The sequence below is a fragment of the Pteropus vampyrus genome, unplaced genomic scaffold, assembly GCF_000151845.1.
Source record: "Pteropus vampyrus isolate Shadow unplaced genomic scaffold, Pvam_2.0 Scaffold21, whole genome shotgun sequence".
NCBI lineage: Eukaryota > Metazoa > Chordata > Mammalia > Chiroptera > Pteropodidae > Pteropus > Pteropus vampyrus.
In genome coordinates, this window is record NW_011888802.1 from 1288747 (window position 1) to 1310636 (window position 21890).

The 21890-nt window shown below is 33.1% G+C and overlaps 1 protein-coding gene, 1 long non-coding RNA gene and 2 pseudogenes across 2 annotated transcripts in view; 3 read left to right on the forward strand and 1 right to left on the reverse strand.

Moving 5' to 3' along the window:
- Positions 1-21890, forward strand: part of NDFIP2 (Nedd4 family interacting protein 2) — a 62322-nt gene that overhangs the window by 27162 nt on the left and 13270 nt on the right. The window contains exons 2-4 of the mRNA XM_011355479.2: positions 5195-5360; positions 9633-9766; positions 14803-14896. Of these exons, the coding sequence (XP_011353781.1) occupies positions 5195-5360; positions 9633-9766; positions 14803-14896 (394 nt within the window). The remainder of the gene's footprint in view (positions 1-5194; positions 5361-9632; positions 9767-14802; positions 14897-21890) is intronic.
- LOC111736719 lies at positions 2422-2540 on the forward strand (annotated as a pseudogene).
- Positions 9774-13240, forward strand: LOC111736642. Its single transcript, XR_002779225.1, has 2 exons — positions 9774-11770; positions 12964-13240. It is a non-coding gene; the product is annotated as an uncharacterized LOC111736642 (long non-coding RNA).
- On the reverse strand, positions 14605-14723 carry LOC111736731 (annotated as a pseudogene).

The following is a 21890-nucleotide window of genomic DNA, read 5'->3' on the forward strand; positions in this document are numbered from 1 at the left end:
CTTAAAAAAACAGATGCAGTTTCCGATTTGCTTTCTTTATACTTTTTGTGTTATAATTCTAGATTGTGTCATTTTTCAAGAGAAATTGCATATGCATTAACCTATAGGAACTATTATTATGATATTACATAATATTTCATATGAAAAAAGCTTATATAGTGTCTGCCTTAACGTTGTTGCTTCTGAGACATGCAAAACCAGAAATTAGAGGTTTCATTAAAAATTTCAAATGAATTTATGTTTAGTGTGAAAAATTCAAATAGTAGAGAATGATGGAATATCTTCCCCCCTCCTGCAGGTCTTTGCTGTTTCTTGTGTATCCTTCCAGAAATTTTAATTAGCCATATTTATTACACAAATAATATCTCTTATTATTTTAAAGATTCAGTTATACCGTATCTATTCTCTACCTTTCTTTCACTTATCGTGAATAGACGATAGCAGCTTAAAAACGAAACAGAAACTCTTATTTAAAAGAAAAGTTAGTTGTGTCTTGATAAAATATCTGATGACACTTGGTTTTAAACAGCTTTTTGCATACCTGTTCAGTTGATGGAGCATCTGGAGCTCATGGTGCTCTTTGTGGAACACCATGAAATGATGATATTCTCTTGTACTAACAAAAGATTTTTACTAGCAGAAATATGCTTGTATTATGAAATGTAGCAACATGACTAAACTTTTGTACTTTCAAAAGAAGAATCTGAAAATTAGGCATGATTTGCTAGCTTGCAGTTTTTTTTTTTTAAATTAATATTAATTTGTTACATATATATTCTTTCCTAATTGTTTATATTTTTTCTTTGTTATATGCTAGCTCTCATTAGCGGAAGTGTCCAGAGGCAGCAAAGTTTTAGTGGAAAATATATTTGGGAAAAAATCCTAAAATTAAGAAATTCTGTAATGGTATATGTGTGTGTGCATGAGGAAGACAGCTATGATTCACTTATTTGATAGAAAGTCTAGGTCCATTTGCCAAGCATCAGTGTTTCATGGAAACCTATCTTCTGAGCTGTTGGTTTTGAATGCTTGGGCTGTCTGCAGCGATTCCTTAGCACTTGCTATTACTTTATCTTATCCCTTGGAGCATAGGTAAGGTCGCTCACTTTCTTCTTGGGTTACTAAAATGAATAGCTTAACTCTACCAGTTGATTTTATTGCAACCCTAATCTCTTTTCTTTTCTAAATCAGATGTTTTAAATAGAGCAGTATTGAATGATAGAGACTACCATAGGCTTTTACTAGAGTTTTGTTATCTTGTTGTTAGAAGGAACCATTGTCATCTATTCTAATATCATACTAAGAATCCTACTATATGTAGGTTGACATACAATTTTTTTTGAGACTGAAAGGGGTGGAGGAAATGTTAAATTGAGTGGGGACCTGGAACAATATGCATAAAGTGGACTGTCTGGGGAAAAACAGGTGTATGGTCATCCTAGTTATACAGTAGCCTTGCCAGATAATCATCCAAACTGCCTGAAAATATTTGTTGCCCCAGAGAAAAACTGGTGCTCTAATAATTAAAAAATTCTAATTAAAAAAATTTAAAAGTTCTTTTATTGAGCTAATATTGATCTCCTTGCAGCTACTAACTTTTCTTCCCAGTTTTGCCCTCTGGTACTAAATATAGTCAGAATATGGTAGTGTACAAAATATATCAGCTTTTCAGATGCTTTTTTTTAAAACAACTTTTAAAAATCTTAGTTATCTCCCTGAAGTTCCGACAATGCCTAAATTGAAACAAAAAAAGAAGAGAAAAGGAACAAGAAGAAAAATGAAAAAAAGGCGATAGTACTGGCTAATCCACCAGGCTCTGGTATAGGGCAGTTCTCGCTGAACAACACTTTATGGCGTATGCATACATTCTCATCTTGGTATGTTTAGAAAGCATCGAGTGAAGTTCCCTACCTTCTCAAAAGCAAAGCTTCTGGTTATTACATTAATATTTTATTACCTTAAGATAGAGTGAAGGACTACAGTATAGGAGTCATGCCTATTAAAGTAAAAGAAATAATAGTTTATACTTGGGAAGGCTGGACTTCCAGCTAGTTAACTATAATGCTTACAGTTTTCTTATCATTGAAAACATTCACTATATATCTATCTATAAAGAGTGGCTACAGATATATTTAAGACAGCCCTCTTGGACGTGGTTTCATAGTATAGTGGTTAGCACGTCTGCTTTACACTCAGGAGATCCTGGGTTTTCACCCCAATGGAGCCACGGTCCATGGTTTATGGCCATGCCACCTTGAGCAAGCCAATGTCTGATCTCAGAAACTAAGCAGGGTCGGGCCTGGTTAGTACTTGGATGGGAGACCACCTAGGAAGACCAGGTGCAGTAGGCATAAAACAATAACAACAACAAAACCCTCTTGTCAACTTTTTTCCCTTCAGGCTAAAAAACTGTGGTTCTGTGTCTATGGCCATGATACCCTGAACAAGCCCGATCCTGTCTGATCTCAGAAGTTAAGCAGGGTCGGGCCTAGTTAGTACTTGGATGGGAGACCACCTAGGAAGACCAGGTGCTGTAGGCGTAAAATATAAAAAAAATAAGGGATTGTAAGTTGACAAAGTCCTTGCAATCTGTGAGGTCAACCAAGGATTACCTCACCTAAAAAATTAAAAAAAATTGTGGTTCTGTATGCAACTTTTCATCACCCTGGACACTATATTAAAGACATTTTTTATATGTTTTTGCCCACATTTTTTTTGAAGAGGCTCGTAAATAGGACAAGGTGGGAGGATGACTTTTGAGGTGATGTATAAATGGGTAGGACACAGAGCCTGGTTCATTACTGTATATATATGTAGATCCCACTCCATTCCCTCTCCCTCCTTTTTTTTTTTTTTTTTTTAGGTAACCATTAAAAAAAGTAAAATAGAACCATTGGACAGTGTGCTAAATGAAAGTTTTCCATGAATGGCATTGTCTAATTTGATAAAGACATAATTTGATTCGAACCCTCATATGGATTTAGTTAAAAGGCAATTAAAGTAGGTTAATTTATCAAGGCGCCAAAATTATTACAGTATTGTATTTAAAGCAAACTGGAAAGTCTTTGCTATAGTGGGCAGAGATTATTGACTGAATTTCACTGTTGGCAGATAGCAAATGTTCACTGTATATTACCGTTTTGTAAAATAAAACTGGAGGTGTTAGGTATGGCAGTTGAAATAAATTAGGGTATGTTTTACAGGTTCCAGAGCTTTACTTCTGAGATCATATGTAAAAGTATCTGTAGTTATTATTTTTATTGTAGTTATTTGAATAAATCGACAGGTTTTAAAAATGAAGGGGAGCATATTTATGTATTTGATGCATAAGGAATGTTTCTTGTGAAGAACTAGAGGAGAAATGTTTTGTCATACAGGATATTTTTCTTCTGTACAGTTCATCTACATTTGCAGCATTAACAGTAGTTTGGAAAAGTGGTTTCCTCTTTTTGTTATCTTCACTGTTGCTGAATTGTTTTGTTAATATTGTTAAACGTATATCTGTACTTGACGTTTATTTGCCTTACTTTGCTCATCTAACATTTTTGCTCTTAAAAGTATGATCAAGGATGACTAAACTAGGAATTCTCCTGGGCACCTTGTAATGGGAAACATGAGAGGTGCTTTGTGACACATGCTTTGGACTAGGGTGCTGCTAGTCAGGAGGATGGTCATTTAGCACCTGCTTGGAAAAGTGCTGCAAGTAAATGTAATACTCATACAGAGTTCACTTTATGATTATTCGACTTTAGAATTCAGTTCCTCTGAGTGTATTTTATTACACAAACTTTGGTGTTATGGGGAAAGTTTGTCTTATTAACTTGAAAAATGATTTTAGGTATGTTTTTGACAATTTTGTTAAAATTTATAATACATTTATTAACTCACAAAATTGTTTTGCTAGTGTGATCACTTAACAAGACACATGCAAACAGCAATGAAGTAAATTAACATTTTTTACTTTTCAAATTTTTTGTTCCTTATAGGTGAGTGAGTAACTACTTATTCGAATAATAAAGTTCATGAAATAAAGTATATTAAATAAGGGGGAAGAAGAGGGAATTAGCATTTATTACCTGTCTTCTCTGTTAGGTGTTATACTAGATTCTTTCCAAATATTATTTACAATTCTATGAAGATTTTGGCTGCATTGAGAACTTAACGTGTGGAGATGGTGAGGCACACAGAAGATAAGTTTATCAAAGCCCCTAAAAGATGGAGGAAGAATTGGCATGCTCTTCTTTCTAAACTCCAAAAATGCATGTCTGTTTGTTTCATTACATCACAACACTCAGGTTTGTATATGTACAGATAAAATTTCTTTGAGGGATTGTTTTTAACGTTGAATTTCTTAAAGTAACAGGAAAAAATCAAAACGAAAATTGAATGTCGAAAGCCTGTAGTTTCTCTTCAAATCAAGGTTCTGGTTGTTTTAAAAGTGTCTTAAATATATTTTAATAGGAGCTCTTTTCCAAATATATTTAAGGATCAATTATAGTAGCTTTTTAATGAGTCACGTTTTAGAGTATTGATGTTCTTGGTTCACCTTAGATTAGTTTGCTTGTGTGTAGTTAGTATCAGCTCTTAGTGAATGATCATTTAAAAGTTTGCTGTAAATGGAGTAAGAAGTCTGTAGCCACACTACTTGTGTTTTATTCCTGGCTTTTCTCTTCCTAGCTGTTGTGATGTTTCACAAGTTACTTAAAGTCCTGATATTTCAGGTTTTTTCTTTTAATCTGTCAAATGGGGATAGCATTTTCTATCTCATTGGTTTGTTGTGAGGATTAAACGAGTTAAATGATTGAAGATCTCAACTTATTAACTAGCACTTTCAACGCATTCGTGGTGAAGGACATTTTTCCAGAATTTTATATACACGTTGACTCATTTTGCTTAATGACTATTTTTTTTTTTTGATACACGGGAAAGCCTCCTTAGAGCATTTCACATTTTGGAATGTTTATACATGGTCATTTCATTAATTCAGTTTACATTTCCAGTTATTCTAGATACTAATATAATAGAACTAAACTTCTTAATGACTGATTGTCTCTTCAATATTTTGTTCATCTTTTTAAATGCTGTTTTGTTTTTTAGATAAAAAGTGATCCTTTGCCTGCAACAATCTTTAAAAATTGGTGTTAATTAAATAATAGAATTACATTAATGTTTCTTTTTTCCTTTGTTCTCTTAGCTTCACAATGAAGAGGATAATTCAGAATCATCTGCTATAGAGCAACCATCAGCTTCAAATCCAATACCACAGATCATGCAGACTGCTCCTTCAGCATCAGGACTTGAAACCGACCCTTCTCCTCCACCTTATAGTAGTATTACTGTGGAAGTACCTACAACTTCAGGTATTATTGTTTTAGTATGAAACATCAATGAAGTAAATAATGTTTTTAATAGTTTAGGTTTTTTGTTTGTTTTTTACCAATATGTTTCTATGTAGTTATCATCTCTCTTTATGAGCTTGTTTGATTTTATACATTTTTTTAAAAAAAGTTTTTCCCAAGGATAGTTTGTAAAATATTTATCTCATACATTGTATGTCTCAATGTTCTTTTAAAAAATTAATTTAAAAGTAGATTTTTAAACTTTCTTATGCTTATGAGAATCTGTTCTCTATATACTAGCATATAACTTTTGGAAGAAATAAACATATACATACATATACACATGTAGATCTACATATGTGTGTTTACCTACTTACATAGTTATAAAACAGATTATTAATGATGAGTGTGAGTGGGAATGTATTATTAATGGAGGTAAAAGGTATACATACTGTTATCTCGTACACATGATAATAAAGCAGTGATTCTTGCTTGCTCATCTTATCCTTTCAGGTCATTCTGAAGAACTACCCGTATCTAATTCTCTTTCTCTGGCCACAATTTATATCCGCCCCTGCCCCCCGTAATGCTAATTTAATCATTATATAGTATTTCAGATATTATTTTGTATACTATTATGGATAACCTAAATATTTTATATGTTCATTATGAAACATTTAAAAGATCAGTTATTGAGAAACATTTTACTGCAAAAAATCTTTCATTAGAATATTTTATCTTCTTTATCTCTTATTCTATAATTAATGTCATCTATTTTTCTCATACGCATGCCAGCTTTCTCTGGTTACCATTTTTACTTGTCCAAATTTTATGTAGATCACATGGGATGTGTAAAAAGACTCAATATTTTTTACACCAAATTCACTTACTTTTTTATGTAGTTAGTGAAAATCATCTTCTCCATGGAGGTGTTCTCACTAGTTAAATTAGTAAATGCTTATACTTTTTATTTGTATATAATGTTATTTGATCAATATACTTGTTCAGCACCCAGTTTGATGCACAGTTTTTGTATTGGTTTATATCAGGTTTGTGTTTGGCTCTAAGATTTAACAGCTGGATTCGTGCTTGTTAAAATGTATTATCGGCTAACTATTCAAGTTTCCAGAGTAGTGCAATGAGTTTGCTATCCTAGATTTATTTGACGGTAATCTTGAAGAAAGAAAATTCTGTTGATGCCCATGCCTGGATGATGGACGATACTCAAAGTGAAATTGTAATCTCTTCATTGTGGCTGCTTTTGCTATTGCTTCTACCAAACTGCCTCAGGCTTACTGGATTAAAGTAACAGTCATTTATTATTATTAATTCTCATGGTTTTGGGGGTGAACTGGGCTTACTTATGCACTTTTCTTCTATGATCTCACACAATTGTTATCCGATGGTACTGGGGCTGGAGGAACCTTGCAGGCTTTCTTATTCACATGTTTGACAGTTGACGCAGGCTTCAGCTAGGACCTCAGCAGAGGCTATCAGCCTCATGCATATGCAGCCTCTTGTTGTGGCCTGGGCTTCCTCACTGAATGGAGCCTGGATTCCAAGAAGAAGCATTCTGAGAGAAAGCCAAATGGAAGCATTCTGAGAGAAAGCCAATTTTGTTAACATCACCTGTTAACAACATTGCGTCATAAGTCATACAGTGTCACATCTGCCACATTTGACTTGTTAGAAGTGAGTCACTGAGTTTAGTGGTTATTCAAGACTATCAAGAAATTAGTCTCCACCTCTTGATGGGATGGTTTTCAAAGAATAGAATAAGGTTTAAAACCACCACAACCAACTGCATACTGCCTTTTCCTCTACCATCAAACCTCCTCCTTTGACATTCTTTCCCATTTCAATAAATGTCTCCCAGGCCAGAAACCTTGGAGTCATCTTTTTGGTAACATCATAAAATTATATTGTTATTTTTTTCTCCTTCAGTTTTTAATGTAATGAAATATGTTATTAATAGATTTCTTCTTCTTTATGCTAATCTATCCCAGTAGTCCTGGAATAGATTCTATTTGTCTTTCTATTCTAATCTCTTCCGGATATAGATTTGTTAAAATTTTATTTAATATTTTTGTAGCTTTATTACTGGAATCTGTAATTTTATGTACTGTCTTTATGGTTTTGGTATTAATACTATGGAAGCAACATAAAATGAATTGAGAAACTTATCATTTTTTATGATCTAGAATAGTTTTGATGACGTAGCACGACATTTTTAAAGGCAGGTAAATTCCAACTGTAAAACAAGTTGAGCCTAATATCTAGATGTTCTGTTATTATTACAATATTCTTTATCATTACTGGACTTTCTTATGTTTTACACTTGTGCTAATAGGCCATTCATGACTATGATAGAACACAAGAACTGAGTAATTCTAGAATTTTGGGTCTCTGTTTAATGAAAACTATTGATATTATTTTTCTTCACCTTCTTGGTCACTCTTCTATTTTAAACATGGTCAGTGTCAGTTTTCTGTGGAGATTATATTCTTCAGTAGGTAACTTCATAGCTGGTTTCATAGATCTTAGCTACATTAGTAATAGGTGACATTTGTAGAATGTTTCACAGTTTACAGAGTCCTCTTGAATGCTCATCTGTTTCATCCCTTAATAGTAAATAATAGCCTTGCTGGGCCAGTTTTATGGATGAAGAAGTAGAACTTCATGGTGTTTAAGTGATTTGTCTGAGTTAACATAACTTCCAAGGAGAGGAGCTGGGTTTGGAGCTCCCCAGACTTTAAATCTTCTGGTTGAGAACCACTGCTTTAAAAGGTAGAAGAAAAAAAATAAAATTAACAAGTGAAAATTAAAGACAGTATACTGCTGCTTCCCAACTTCCATCTGTTACTGGGAATATTTTTTCTCTCTTAGATGTTGAAACGTTTCAAAAACTTACATATCTGTTGTTAATATAAAAGATCTAATCTCCATGGGTTCTGTATGTCATTGTTCCAGTTTAAAAAATCTGTCATTTTAATGTTATTGCCTTAACATTCATAACCATTATTTTCACTTAAATGTTACTTCTACTCTGGTCTTCACAAATAAAGAAATCTATTTACTCGACTGCTTTTATATCCTAATAATAAGTCTTTTGTAAGATTTATAACTCTTGTGCCTTATGGTAGATAATACGATGACATACTATATTGCATTGTTATTACCACTTCCTCTCATTACATTAAAAATGACCTAACTTTAGTTTTTATAGACAGCATTTAAAAAACTTATTTTAAAACATATACATAAAAGACAATAGGAAAAGTTTTGCTAAAGTAAAATGTGTTTGTTTTCATGTTGGAAATGCAAGAAATTTTGATAAAGGTAGAGAAAATTATAAACCAATATAGAGAATGTAAATACTGTAGTTATAAGAGAGGAAATCACAGAAGTGATATCAAACATTTTGGTATGCACTATTTTTAGAATAGACCTGTTTTTTTCATGTCACTGATTCTAGCCTAAGCCTCATCAGTTGACTGGCCAGTATCATTTTACTTATACTACTTATGTTGGCAATAAATGATACAGTTCCCCCCCCCCCCAATAAGCAGTCTTTACTTATTGCAATAAAATTCTGGAGATTGATCATATTTCAAATATTGGGGAGATAAAAATTATTCGTACAAAGAAAATCAAAAGGAGCTAATGGGAAAAATGGGAGGAGAAAGGGAGAAGAGTAAAAAAGAGTTAAATATTAATCTTTTGACAAAGAGAAGTACTGAGTTTGCTTTTGTGATTAGGGCAGTTGCTAAAACTGAGGTATATAAAAATTAACCTCATTTTATTAGAGCAAAGTATTTGGAGTCAGGAAATCCCTGGATTCTGCCACTTAATTGGTTGTGTGATACTTGCAAATCACTTAATCTTTCTGAACCTGAGTTGCTAAGATTAATGTACATAGACTAGTATATTAAATGGTTAGTATTTAAGCTGTTATTCCTATATTTTCACTTTTTTGATTGAGATTATGCGCAAGTAAAATAAATTCTTTCAGCATAGCACTATTGCTTACTTCTCTTGTCTTGCACTCCTTTTCAAAATTTCATCCTTGAGGTTGTTCTTTTGTATATCAGCCTTTAGATAATATTTATCAGTCTTTTTTCTTTATAATAAATATAGGACTAAAATAATATATATAGCTTATAACATAGGAATACAAAGCACTAATACTTCTCTAGTGGCCTGTTGTGAATTATTAAATTATGTTTTTGGCTATAAAAATTATATCAAATAGTTAATTTTAATGGTTATCCTTTTTAAATGTTTTCTCTTCAGACACAGAAGTTTACAGTGAGTTTTATCCTGTGCCACCTCCCTACAGTGTTGCCACCTCTCTTCCTACGTATGATGAAGCTGAGAAGGCTAAAGCTGCTGCAATGGCAGCTGTAGCCGCAGAAACTTCTCAAAGAGTAAGAAAAATTCCTTTTTTGAGAGGAATATTATTTTTATTAATATGTACATTTAGCAATATCAAAAATAGTAGTCTGTATTTGAGTGTTTGTGCCTGTAGATTTTTTAAAAGTATTTTAATACTTTTGTGTGTCATCATTTTTTTAGTGAAATTGGCACTCTCCTAGTTAAATTCACCTTCTTCATTCTTTGACCTCACTTCTGTTTCCCTTTCTTTTGATCTTCCCCTTTATCCCATCTTAGCTTGTGGTCATCCTAGATCTTATCTTTACCAAAACAATGATCATTTCTTAAATTTTTGATTTCAGACGTCTCATGTGGTGACCTTCCCCTCCCATCATTCTGACTCACCCGAGTTAACCCCACTCTAATAGTCCTCCTTCACCCAGACCTCAAGTACATCAACCTTTACACTGTTGATGTCCTTATTTCTCTCCTTAAATAGTTTACGTTCCATGGTCTGTCACTATAATCATAAATCATCTCTTTTCCTATTCACGTTTTATATATTAGCATAGTCTAGAAACTATGAATGAACTCAGGGTATATTAAAAAGCACAGATAAATAAGTTAAAAGCCTTCAAATTATGTTTGTCAGTTCGCTTTTTTTTTGGTCCTTTTAACACATGCTATTCTAGAATGTTGAATGATGGTCAAGGATTCTACCTGCCCTTTCTTCCTCATTTTTCTGTCTTTGCAATGGAGAGAATCAATGATATAAGTATGTGTAATTTCTTTTTTTGGTGAAAGGAATGGCTGTCTCAGTAATGGAGAATCAATGAAATGCATGTATGCCAGTATATAGCCAGATATTATTTACATTTTAGTTTGGCTGCAAGCAAGACTAGGGTTTGTTGCCTTTTTTCTTGCTTCAGACTTTGAGACATTATTTTAGATCCCTGAATTCATCCTATTTTGTTCAGGAAAAAGAAATCACTTGGGAAAGTTAGAATTAGGTAAGGGGCTGAGAGAGAATTTCTATGTACAGCATTCTCCTCTTTGCACCATCAGGCCAAAGCCAGCAAGTAGATTCTCTGGTAAGTGAGCGTTTTTCCTGGTTGGGTTTCTTTCATCAGCATTTACAACCCTTTCCATACCTGCTCCCACTGTCATCCTCCAACATTCATAGTTAAATGTCAGCATAAATAGCTTTGGGCACGTAAGTAAAGACAGTAAACTCCAAATTATTTATTCTTAGGGAGAAAGTAAGTCCCTATTAAGACAGTGGCATAAATATAGCTCAGTCAATAAAGATTTTTGACGCTGGGAGGGGAGAATCATAAGAGGAAGAGGATAGATGTATGAAGTATAGAGCTTCTGTCAAAATCAACTCTAGGTTGCTTAGCACATACATGTTTGTACATATGTATACATGCACACACTCTCAATGAAGTAGAGGGACAGTAACTCTTTTTCTGAGGTGATGTCTCCCTAGAGACCTTGGAAATGGCAAAGGTCTTTAAAGGGTGCCGTGGACCTTTTGTCCTTACTGCCCTAACTTCCATGCAATAGGATAGAACTCTGAAGAGAAAGTAGTAAGCATTAAGTCTTGCTCTCTGTGCTCTGAGAAAAGGATAAAGATGATTTTACCTTTTGGAGAGAAAACTCTGGAGTGTAACTATTCCAACCCTTCCCTGTCATCATTTCCAGTGTGTTGTTTTAGAAAGTTATGTGATAACCCGGCCTGAACTGGCACATGTCTAGAAGGAGAAGTTTTCTGTTTTTACCTGCTTCTGATACCTTTCTAATTCTAGCTTGAGAGGATTATGGACAATTTCATGGAAAGCAAAATAGAATTATACATAAGAGACAAACTTAGGTCCTTGTAAAAAACCTTTTAAATTCATCGGTTTCTAACCCAGTGCTCCATGACTCTCTTTCTGCAAAGAATGATTGAGTGTGTTTTTATATCTGATTCAGATAAAAAACCAGTCTTATTTGCAATTTGAGTAGAGGCATACCTTGGAGATATTGCAGGTTCAGTTCCAGATCACCACAGTAAAGTGAGTATTGCAATAAAGTGAGTCGTAATCTGTGTACTGGTGAAGGGTCTTGCCTTCAGTTTGTAAAAAAATGAAACATCTGTGAAGTGCAGTAAAGTGGAGTACAGTAAATGAGGTATGTCTGTGTAGTTAGTTGTAAATAAATCAGCTGGGTGAGCTGAAAAGCTTATTTCTTGAATCCACTCTCATTGGGAGTACATAGGTGGCCAGGAGACTTGGAAACGCTATTTTCCACTGTTTTCTATTTCTAATGTTTAGGGTTGCATGTATATTACAGGTTACTCATTTTTAATATTTCTAGGGAAAATATTTGAATTTCAAATAATTCACATTATAAAACTTTTAGAACATGCCTTGTTCTTGTTCATCAGTCTCATAACCTGGTAGGGTTCTTTTTTTGTAACTTGTTTTAAATTGTATGTCAGTAACTTGTCTTTTGACATAAAAATTACCATTTGATAAATTGTGAGCAACTCTAGGACAAGGACCATGTGTTTACATTTCCAGCACCAAATGATTATCTGCCACATGTTGGTGTTTAAGAAATAATGGTTAATTAAGTTAATGAATGCTTTCTTTACATTAACCAGTGTGGGAAATTAAGAGGAAGAAAATACTAGAATAGAATCTATTACAGCTCTTATTTTAAAATATTTTGGTGTCTTTTACCAATTTTAGGATTTTTAAATCAATATTTAAGGTAGTTGAAATTATTGCAAATACTCTTTTATTTTTAAACATTTTATGTAATTTTTTTTGTTCTTTTAATGATTGAATGAAATTCCATGGACTCGATATACTATAATTTAGTGGCCATTCTCTCTAGTGAACAATTAGGTCGTGTGTGTGTTTGCGTGCTGGTGTTAACCTTGTAAAAGACATCTTTGTGCATATGTCTTCTATCTTTTTAAAAATGATGTCCTATGATAAAATCTCTGGACTGCTGTTTCAAAAGAGTATGAAATATTTATATTTTTGCCATCATATTGACAATGGTTTTGGGGGCTAATACTGTACTTCAATGTTTATTTCATCAGTTAACTTGGAATTATATAAAATTTTATTAATATGTATTTAATTGTTGCCAGTCATTACATATACCATAAGAAGGTTGCCTAGGATACATTCGCAGAGTTTAAGGATTTTTTTACCCAAATATGAGCAACGTGGTTTTGAAAGTTTTTTTCTTTTAGGAAAACAACATATATGTAAGTGAGACCACCATGGCTGGATGGAAAGAGTGTCAGTGTCCTGGATTCAAGTTCGGCCCTGACCTAATTAATTATGTGATTTTGGGCAGGGCCTTTAGCTTCTCTGGTCCTCTGTGTACACTAAAAATTGAAACATTAACACCCAACTGAGATTATGTATATGTAACGTGGAGATAATATATATGTAAATCAGGTCATGTCACTCATTTGGTCAAAACTTTATACCTCCCAGTATCCCAGTAAAATCCAAAGTCCTTCATTGGGTCTCTTATTTACTCTAGTCAAACCTTGTGGTTTCCCTAATGTGCCAGGTATGATTTTACTTTAGGGCCTTACTTATTAGGTCCTCATAAGGCACTGGCTTATTCCTTTGCCTGAAACACTTCTCTGAGATATCTAAATAGCTAACTCTCTTATTCTCCTTTAAATCTTTGCTCAAGTGTTATATCTCAGTGAGGCTTCTTGACTATCACATTTAATACTGTAACCCATAAGCTCAAGGCGTTCCTAAACCATCTTTTCCTTTTTTTTTTCCCAGAGCATTTATACCTTTTAATAATTGTATAAATAACATATTATGTCTTTGTTTGTTATTTGGCTCCCATAACTGGAATATAGACTCCAGAAAAGCTAGCATCTTTATGTACTCTTGTATATCCCAGCTACCAGGAAGCTAAGTCTTGTGTAGAATGGATATTTCATCAATATGCATTGGGTATTAGAGACAATCAGTGATAACAGATTTTGTATATACTTTCAGAGAAGTTCTCTACATTTACAAGCAAATACATTAATATGTTAGTATATTTTTGTACACAAAAGATATACAAATGATTTTCATTTAAGGTATTTTAGAGACTGACATGAGAATATTAAGAACTTTTGTTTTTTTCTATTTAAAATTTTTACATTGCCTTTTGAATTTCACCAGATATATATCTAATAACTTATTTCATTAATTTGTCAAGAATTGTGAATGATCTGAGATTTTACTAGTAGAGCTACCTGATTAGCTTGTTAGTTTTGTGGATGCTGGCAGAAGACATGACACTGCTGAGTTAGAAACAAAAACTTTATTTTCACATCAGTAGTAGTAGCCAGAGTATTAGCACTTTCTCACACCAGTTTCTCTGAGCCTCAGTTACTACAGGATAACTTAAAGGGGGGCCAGTTGATGCCTCCACACACAGTGTGGAACCCTGAATTTAAGTGGGAAAAAATGTGTATATCTATCTGTACAATATATTTGAAGAGCTGAATTGCTGGGTCAAAGGGTGAGTACATTTTTATTTTTGATAAATATTGCCACATTGCGAACCCCAGAGATTGTACCAATTTATACTCTACCACTGATTATGAAAGTTCCTGTTTCCCATTTGACACTTAATGCAGCAGTGTCACATCTGTCTTCCTTGATATTATTTTCATTAATTCGATATTATTCAATTTTTATTTTTGTGTTTACCTTTAAAGTTACTCTTTTCAGGCATGCCCATGAAAAATTAATACTTGCTAATATTTTTGAGTGCTTATTATATGTTAGACATTGTACTCATTATTTTTGTCTCTACAACAAATTGAGGATAGTAGATTTTATTTGAATTCTTTTTTTTTTTTTTTTTACGCCTACAGTACCTGGTCTTCCTAGCTGATCTCCCATCCAAGTACTAACCAGGCCTGACCCTGCTTAGCTTCTGAGATAAGAGGGGATCAGGCATGTTCAGGGCGGCATGGCCGCAGACTTGAATTCTTATCCTTACATTTAAGATAATAAAGTTATAATTCTTTTAGTGAGCTGTTCTACTGTTGTATGTTTTGCAGAATCAGGAGGAAGAGTGTCCACCAAGAGATGACTTCAGTGATGCAGACCAGCTCAGAGTGGGCAATGATGGGATTTTCATGCTGGCATTTTTTAGTAAGTGATCATCTTTCTGCAAACTTTTTTGTTGTTGTTGCATATATTAGCTTTGTGTATATTTAAAATACTATAGACAGTGAAGAAAGGCAAGTGTCGTTAGCAGGTATCTACCAGGTTTGAAATGTAAATTGTTCCCCCTATTAGCTGAGTATGATTGTATGTTACAATACAAATCCTAGAATTTATTAAACACTTAGCAGATACTTATGTATTATAGTCATTATGCTAAGATGCTCATTGTATAGAGATATACAGACATATTTATGCTAAATATGTGTTTGTATGAGAAAGGATGAATGTCCATTCAACACTGAGGAACATGTAGAATGAAAATATAAATTCTGCTTTGGGGACAGAGGACTGCCATTTGAGTGTCTTTAAATCAGAGAAGTTGAAAAAGGAAATAGTTTAGGCAACTAGAACACATGTGATTTGAGACACAGAAATATGAAAGAGTAAGTCTTATTTAGGGGAAATGGTGAGTAGTTAGAAGCCCAGAAACCTAAGCAATATTTTATAAAATGTTGCAAAATTCTTGATATTTGACTTACAAAGTAGACTTCTGATCCTTGAGGGATGACTGTTATTGTCTCTATTATTTCAATTCCTAACTAGCACATAGTAAACTCAATAACTAATATTGTGAAATTCAATAAACTGTTTGCTAAAATAAGTTTTGGAAACCTAATATTAAATAATGTAAGTAAATTTATTAGTCTACGATATGGTTAATTTTTGCTTTCAACCTAGTTAAATGATCAAGTTTTCATACCTTTGATAAAAAGCTAATTTAATTCATTTTAATTTATGATTTATTCTGATAATAAAACCAAGGAATAGTTTATTTAAAGTGCCACATTCAACTTTAAAAATAGAAAATACATACTTCCCGAATTGAGTTACTTTTGAGTCTGGAAACTCACTCATCTTTTCCTCCATTTTGGAATGATTTCTTGCCTCCTTTTATTTCATCTTGTGAAGAATAGAAGTAGATAACCACTCTGAAATGGGGGTGATAGTGGGCTGGCAGTTATAGTTTTCTTTTCAAATCTATTAATATTTAAGTCTTGTTTTAGTTACAATTTCTAATTAAATACGATATTAAGTGTGATGAAAAGGAAATGAATAAACATTTTGGCTATAAATACTGTTTTTTACTGTTAGTCTAGTGAACCTTGGCTTTTTTTTTAGTTTTGATTCAGCTGGTAACCTTTTACATTGATAACACACTTTGTAGCATATTTTGTTTACAAGAAGTCACGTAAACATTGATTTCTTAATTAGAGACGAATTTAAATTTATTGTATTATTTGTAGTATAAATTCTTGTTTCTTAGGAATAAAAACATGTTTTTTATACCATCTAATTATTTGACTCAAAGCTTAAGTATTATTTCTTCATTTCTGTAGTTACTAAACCCTACTATCATCTTTTTAGTTTTTATTTTTTTAGATATGAAAACATTTCACTGATGTAACAGTGTTGTAAATGCATTACAATGTAGAAGCTTAGTTGACTTTATTTTTGGCCAGTGATCATATATTAATTAATGTAAATATAAATATGTGTTTATATTTAATATATTTAATGTAAATTTTGTGACTTTTACTAAAATTTTACTGAATTATGTTTCTGCAATTTATATTTTTTTGCTTATTCTATAAATATTGCACTATTATGAGTAAAATTATAAATTGTTTCTCATCTTTATTTCTTTACATATTGTTTTCTGGTGGATTGTAGGCCAGTGCCTGAGCTTATTTGCTTTACTAAGCATAGATTTATTTGTAATCACTACCATCTAGTGGCCATTCTACAAATTGCAACTTGCTGTATTTTCCATTCTCCTTAAACTGTCCAGTAGCTAGTATATAGATTCTATTCTATTGTCTATTTCTAAGATTCAGAAATAGATTTTCTTTACTTGGTTTATAACTTAAGCATTTCAGGTTATATAAGTTGTACAAATAAAACTACATTATATCAGTAAGAATATTTCAGTTACAACCTTTCGTTGGTTTAATTCTTGCCTTTTCTGTTTTCAACATCCACATTTCTGTTTTTTACCACATGTAACTCTAAAGAAAGTTTACACCTAAACTGAGTAAGATAATTGCATGTTCATGTTCAGAAAATGTAAAGAAAGAAATATATGTATCCCTGATAATGTTTTAGCTTCTCATAATCCCTAAAAGTGTCATTACAAAATGCCTATTATATGCCTAACGGATTTTCTCTCTAAGAGAGTGGAATAGAATTTAGTTATTTATCAGTTAAAAGCTAGAAATTAATATTTGGCTTATTGAATAATTGACAGTATTTGAAAATGACCTTGAACTCTAGTACTTAAAAATGAATGTAATGGGCTCTATTTAGAATTTTTTTCTTCCAGGGTCAAGCCTTTTGTATCATATGTTAATCAGTGTGCTATAGTAATAATTAATCATCTGCATTACACCCATTTTAGACTTGAGGATAACATAATTAAAGAGAAATTAAATTAGTTGTACCTTTGAAGAGAAAAGAGTGTTTTGAAATGTGAATTCTGATTTGTAAGAAGTTACCAAACTGTCTTCCAAAGTTGGCTATACCGCTATGCATTCTCACCAATAGTGAATGAGAGTTACTGTAGACATTTCAATAGGTGTACGGTAGTATCTCATTGTGGTTTTAATTTGTATTTGCCTAATGATCAATGATCTTTATTCAGTAAATTTACCTACTGTGGACAAGTCACAGTAGGTAAGTTACAGTTATTAAAGGAGTTGTCTGCATATGACACATAATGAAAAAATACATTAATGATTTGTTCTATGCATGCAAAGCTGTGTTTTTACATAGCTTTTAGAAGACATTACATGTTGTAAATGAATCTAGAAAGGGAACACCTAAGAATTGTAACTGTACCTTAAGAAACTCATAATATTTGTGAAGTATTAAATTTTATTGAATTTGTTTTACTTATAAGAGAAATAATTTTTATCTGATTATAATTTTAGTGGAAATGTCTTAAAACTAATAAATTATTAGTTTCATGTCTTTCTTAATGGCTGATAGTTTAAACAAAAAGCCTAAGAATAGGACCAAAATTTACCCCTGTTTAAGTTCAGAATTAAGTATAGTGAAATTGATTATTCTTTGCTGAGAACTTGCTTTCTTGGAAATCTGGTACATTTATATGTAATGAAGATTTTTCTGTGATCAAAAAATTAAGTTCTCAATGTTCGTATTATGTATATATTCATTCATCTGTGATTTTCATTTGTTTATTATCAAAGCAGGTATCAAGGTTTTTAATTTTAAAACTTTTATTTTGAAATACTTTAAAACTTAGGAAAAAGTTGTAGAAATAATACAGTTCCTATGTAACTTTCATCCAGCTTTTTTCCAAGTGTTAACATTTTATGTAACTTTGGTTCAGTAATCAACATTAGTAAATTAATATTAACAAAATACACTAACTGATTTACAAACCTTATTTAAATTTTGTCAGTTGTCCCACTAATGTCTTTTCTCTGGTCCGTATTCTAATCCAGGCTTGCATGTTGATTTTAGTTGCCATGTTTTCTTAGTCTGCTTTAATCCGGAATAGTTTCTTAATCTTCGTTTCTTATGACTTTGATTCTTCTTGAAGAGTACTGGTTAGTTTTTTCTCATGATTAGATTCAGGTTATGCATTTCTCTCTTTTCCTTTCTTCCCCCTCCCTCTTCCTCCATCCCCTCTCCTCATTCATCTCTCCCCTCTCCCTTCTCCAGAAATACTACAGAAATGATGTGTCCTTAGTGCATCATATCAGGGGGTGGCAGAGGGGGGGCAGAGTATGATCTACATATGTTTTATTACTGGTGATATTAATTCTCAGGTTAAGTTGATGTCTGCCAGCTCTCTTCACTATGAAGTACTGTTTCCCCCTTTTTAATCAATAAGTATCTTGTGGTTATTGCAAATTTGAAAGTATAGCCTTATACTGTTTAATAGAGAAACTATAGTGTACAATATTGCTTTCTAGGTTATCTTGCTAACCTTTCTGGGTAAGTGGGAGGTATAGATGGTAAAAAGATAACTATATAAGGGGGGAAAAGACGTGATGCTCCATTCCTGGCTATACCACTTTCTTGCCTTGCGACTTTATGTGGAGCTTAACTGTTCTAAGTCTCAGTTTGTCCTTCTGTAAAATGGAATTAATTCTTACCTTGCCCTTCTTAAAGAGCTAATGTGAGGATCAAATGAGTGAAAATATATGAATACACAAATTATGGAGTTTTATTAAGTGAAGGTGATGGTAATATTCTTCTCCATCCTTAACTGGGAATTAACCTTTTTTAGTTGTAATAAGTAATGTGATTTAATGTGGTCGTCAGCCTTATTTCAAATGTCATTAACCTGTTTGACCCTTCCTGATTTGCTTTCCTCCAAAAAAGAGCACTCTGAAGGTGAATGTGGAGAAGTAGAATCAGAGCAGCACTAAGCATACTTCACTAATTTTTCTGAGTTTGTTTCCTTGCTTCCTTGCTGTTTGCGTCCCCAAATCTTACATTTCCTAAGGAATATAGGCTATATAAGTGTGTTGCTTTTTTGGGTTCTATCTTTGGCCTTGCTTTGTGGGGAGTTAGGTGCCCTGTACCTTTTAAGCTTCCTTATTTTACCATAGATTTCCAGGGAAATGTAGCATGAACGAAGTAGAGCTAAAAGAAAAATGTTCTTCTCTTCTTTCCTAGGCCTCTATATATTCTCCTGCCTCTACTACACATTGTTTCTTTTATAGATTTTACATGTTTACAGTTTAGAGTACCTTTATTAAATTCTCTTCCCCACACCCCCAACTCTGACATGTCATAGAGGGTCCAGAATTGAATGATTCTTTTTTTTCTGTACTTTTAAGATATATTCAGCTTTACTTTCTATCTTATAGGCCAAAGGACATAAAAAGTGAGTCTATCTATGCACAAGTGGTCACCAGCTTCACTGTTATCTTAGTGATTAAACCAATTAAAGATGGTTAAATTATGTATTTGTCTCTTCCATCTGCCATAACAAAATACCGCAGACTGGGTGGCTTACAAATGGAAATTTATTTTCTCAGAGATTCGGAGGCTAGAAGTTCAAGATCAAGGTGCCAGAAAATTTGGTTTCTGGTGCAGGTTCTTTTCCTGGCTTGCAAATGGCTGTCTTCTTGCCATATTCTCACATGACCTGTCCTATACATGTATGTGGAGGGAGAGCTGTCTGGTGTCTGTTCCTCTTATGTGGACATCAGTCCTGTCAGATTAGGGCTCTACCCTATAACTTCATTTAACCTTAATTACCTCCCGCAAGGCCCTGTCTCTAAATACAGCACATTGGGGATTAGGGCTTCAATCTATGAATTTTAAAGGAACACAGTTCAGTCCATAACAAGTTATATCATATGAGCACAGTTTATAGGAATCCGTACCACTGGTGGAGAGCAAAAAGAAAACATGATGGCTCAGTAAACACTTTTTGTTCTTTTGCATCTTATTTCTGGTGTGGGTACAATGATACGAATAATAGATATAGGTAAGTCTGATTTTGAAGAAATTAATTGGACAGCGTTTGAATTATTTTTTTCCCAAAGCTAAATGTACACATACTGAAAGGTAAGAATATATTTTTGGAATATTTTCTTGTTTTTTATTTTCTGCCTCAGTGCTTCCTATATTTTAACAGCATGATTACAAAATGATAAAATGTTGACAGCACACTGGAATAAAGGAAGAAGGTGCTCAGGGCTGGTGGCACTCTGTCTTCTGACCCAGACTTCGCCTGCCTGCCCTGAGGGCCAAGGAGAGAAATAGCTCAGCCTGTCACAAACTCGTATGTGCCATACCAGTTGGGAATCTCTACTGCTATTCATTGTTGTAAATTCTTTATTTTAAATAGATATAAAATTATTTTTTGATTAGCTAAGTGTTATGTGTTTTCCTACATAGCTAACACAAATATTAGCCAATGAGATATAGAGCAGCTATTTCTAATAAAATATTCTATGATGATGGAAGCATTCTATATCTCTGCTGTTTGATAATATCGTAGCTACAAGCCACATGTGACTATTGGGCATTTGAAATGTGGATTGAGTTACAGAGGAACTAAATGTTTAATTTTATTTAGTTTTATTTGACTTAAATTTAAATAGCCGTTATAGAGGAGGAAGAGTTCCTGGGGCACAAGGAAGAAGCAGTGTGACTCGTGGCATTGGATAGCACACATATAGAGGATAGCAAAATACTGATCCATATCTAGGCTTAAAAAAAGAAAAAGTGGAAAGTTAAATAGGCTTTATTTCCAGTGGTGTCTCCTGAAATTTTTTTTCCAGAAAAGATAGGACCTACTCTGTAAGGTGAAGAGATCATTTTGTATAGGTAATAATGATAACTAACACTTATTCAGGAATCACCATGTGCCACGTTCTGTACTATGTTAAGCTCTTTACATTCATCATCTCACTTAATCCTCTTATCAACTTTGTGAAGTGGGTACTTACAGATCTGGGAACTGTGGACAGTGGCTCACAGAAGTCAGCAGGATCCAAGGTCACATATCTAGTGACTGAGTACGCTGTGACTCAAATACAGTTCTCTTATTTCAAAACTTGTTCTTCTGACTATTTCACTGTATAATACAGCTTCCCATAAATGATTGAGAAAGCTGAGACTAGAAAGCATTAGGAAGGAAGAAATTAACTAAAGTAGGGAAATTTCTTCAAAGAAATAGCTACTCCATTTAATCTTAACCTAATGTGCTTCCCCTTTGTCTTCAGAATTCTGAAAAGTCAGAATTTCTCTAGGTAATTTACTTTGTTCTCTCTGAGGGTTAGTTTGAGATATATAGGGCAGGAGGATGGGCACTGAACAGGACCATTGATCTTTAGAAGTTTTATTAATATTATTACTATCGTTATTTTGGTAATGTTGACAACTTGAGCACAAATAGGGCACTCTGATTATATCTCAAGGACCTATTTCAGAA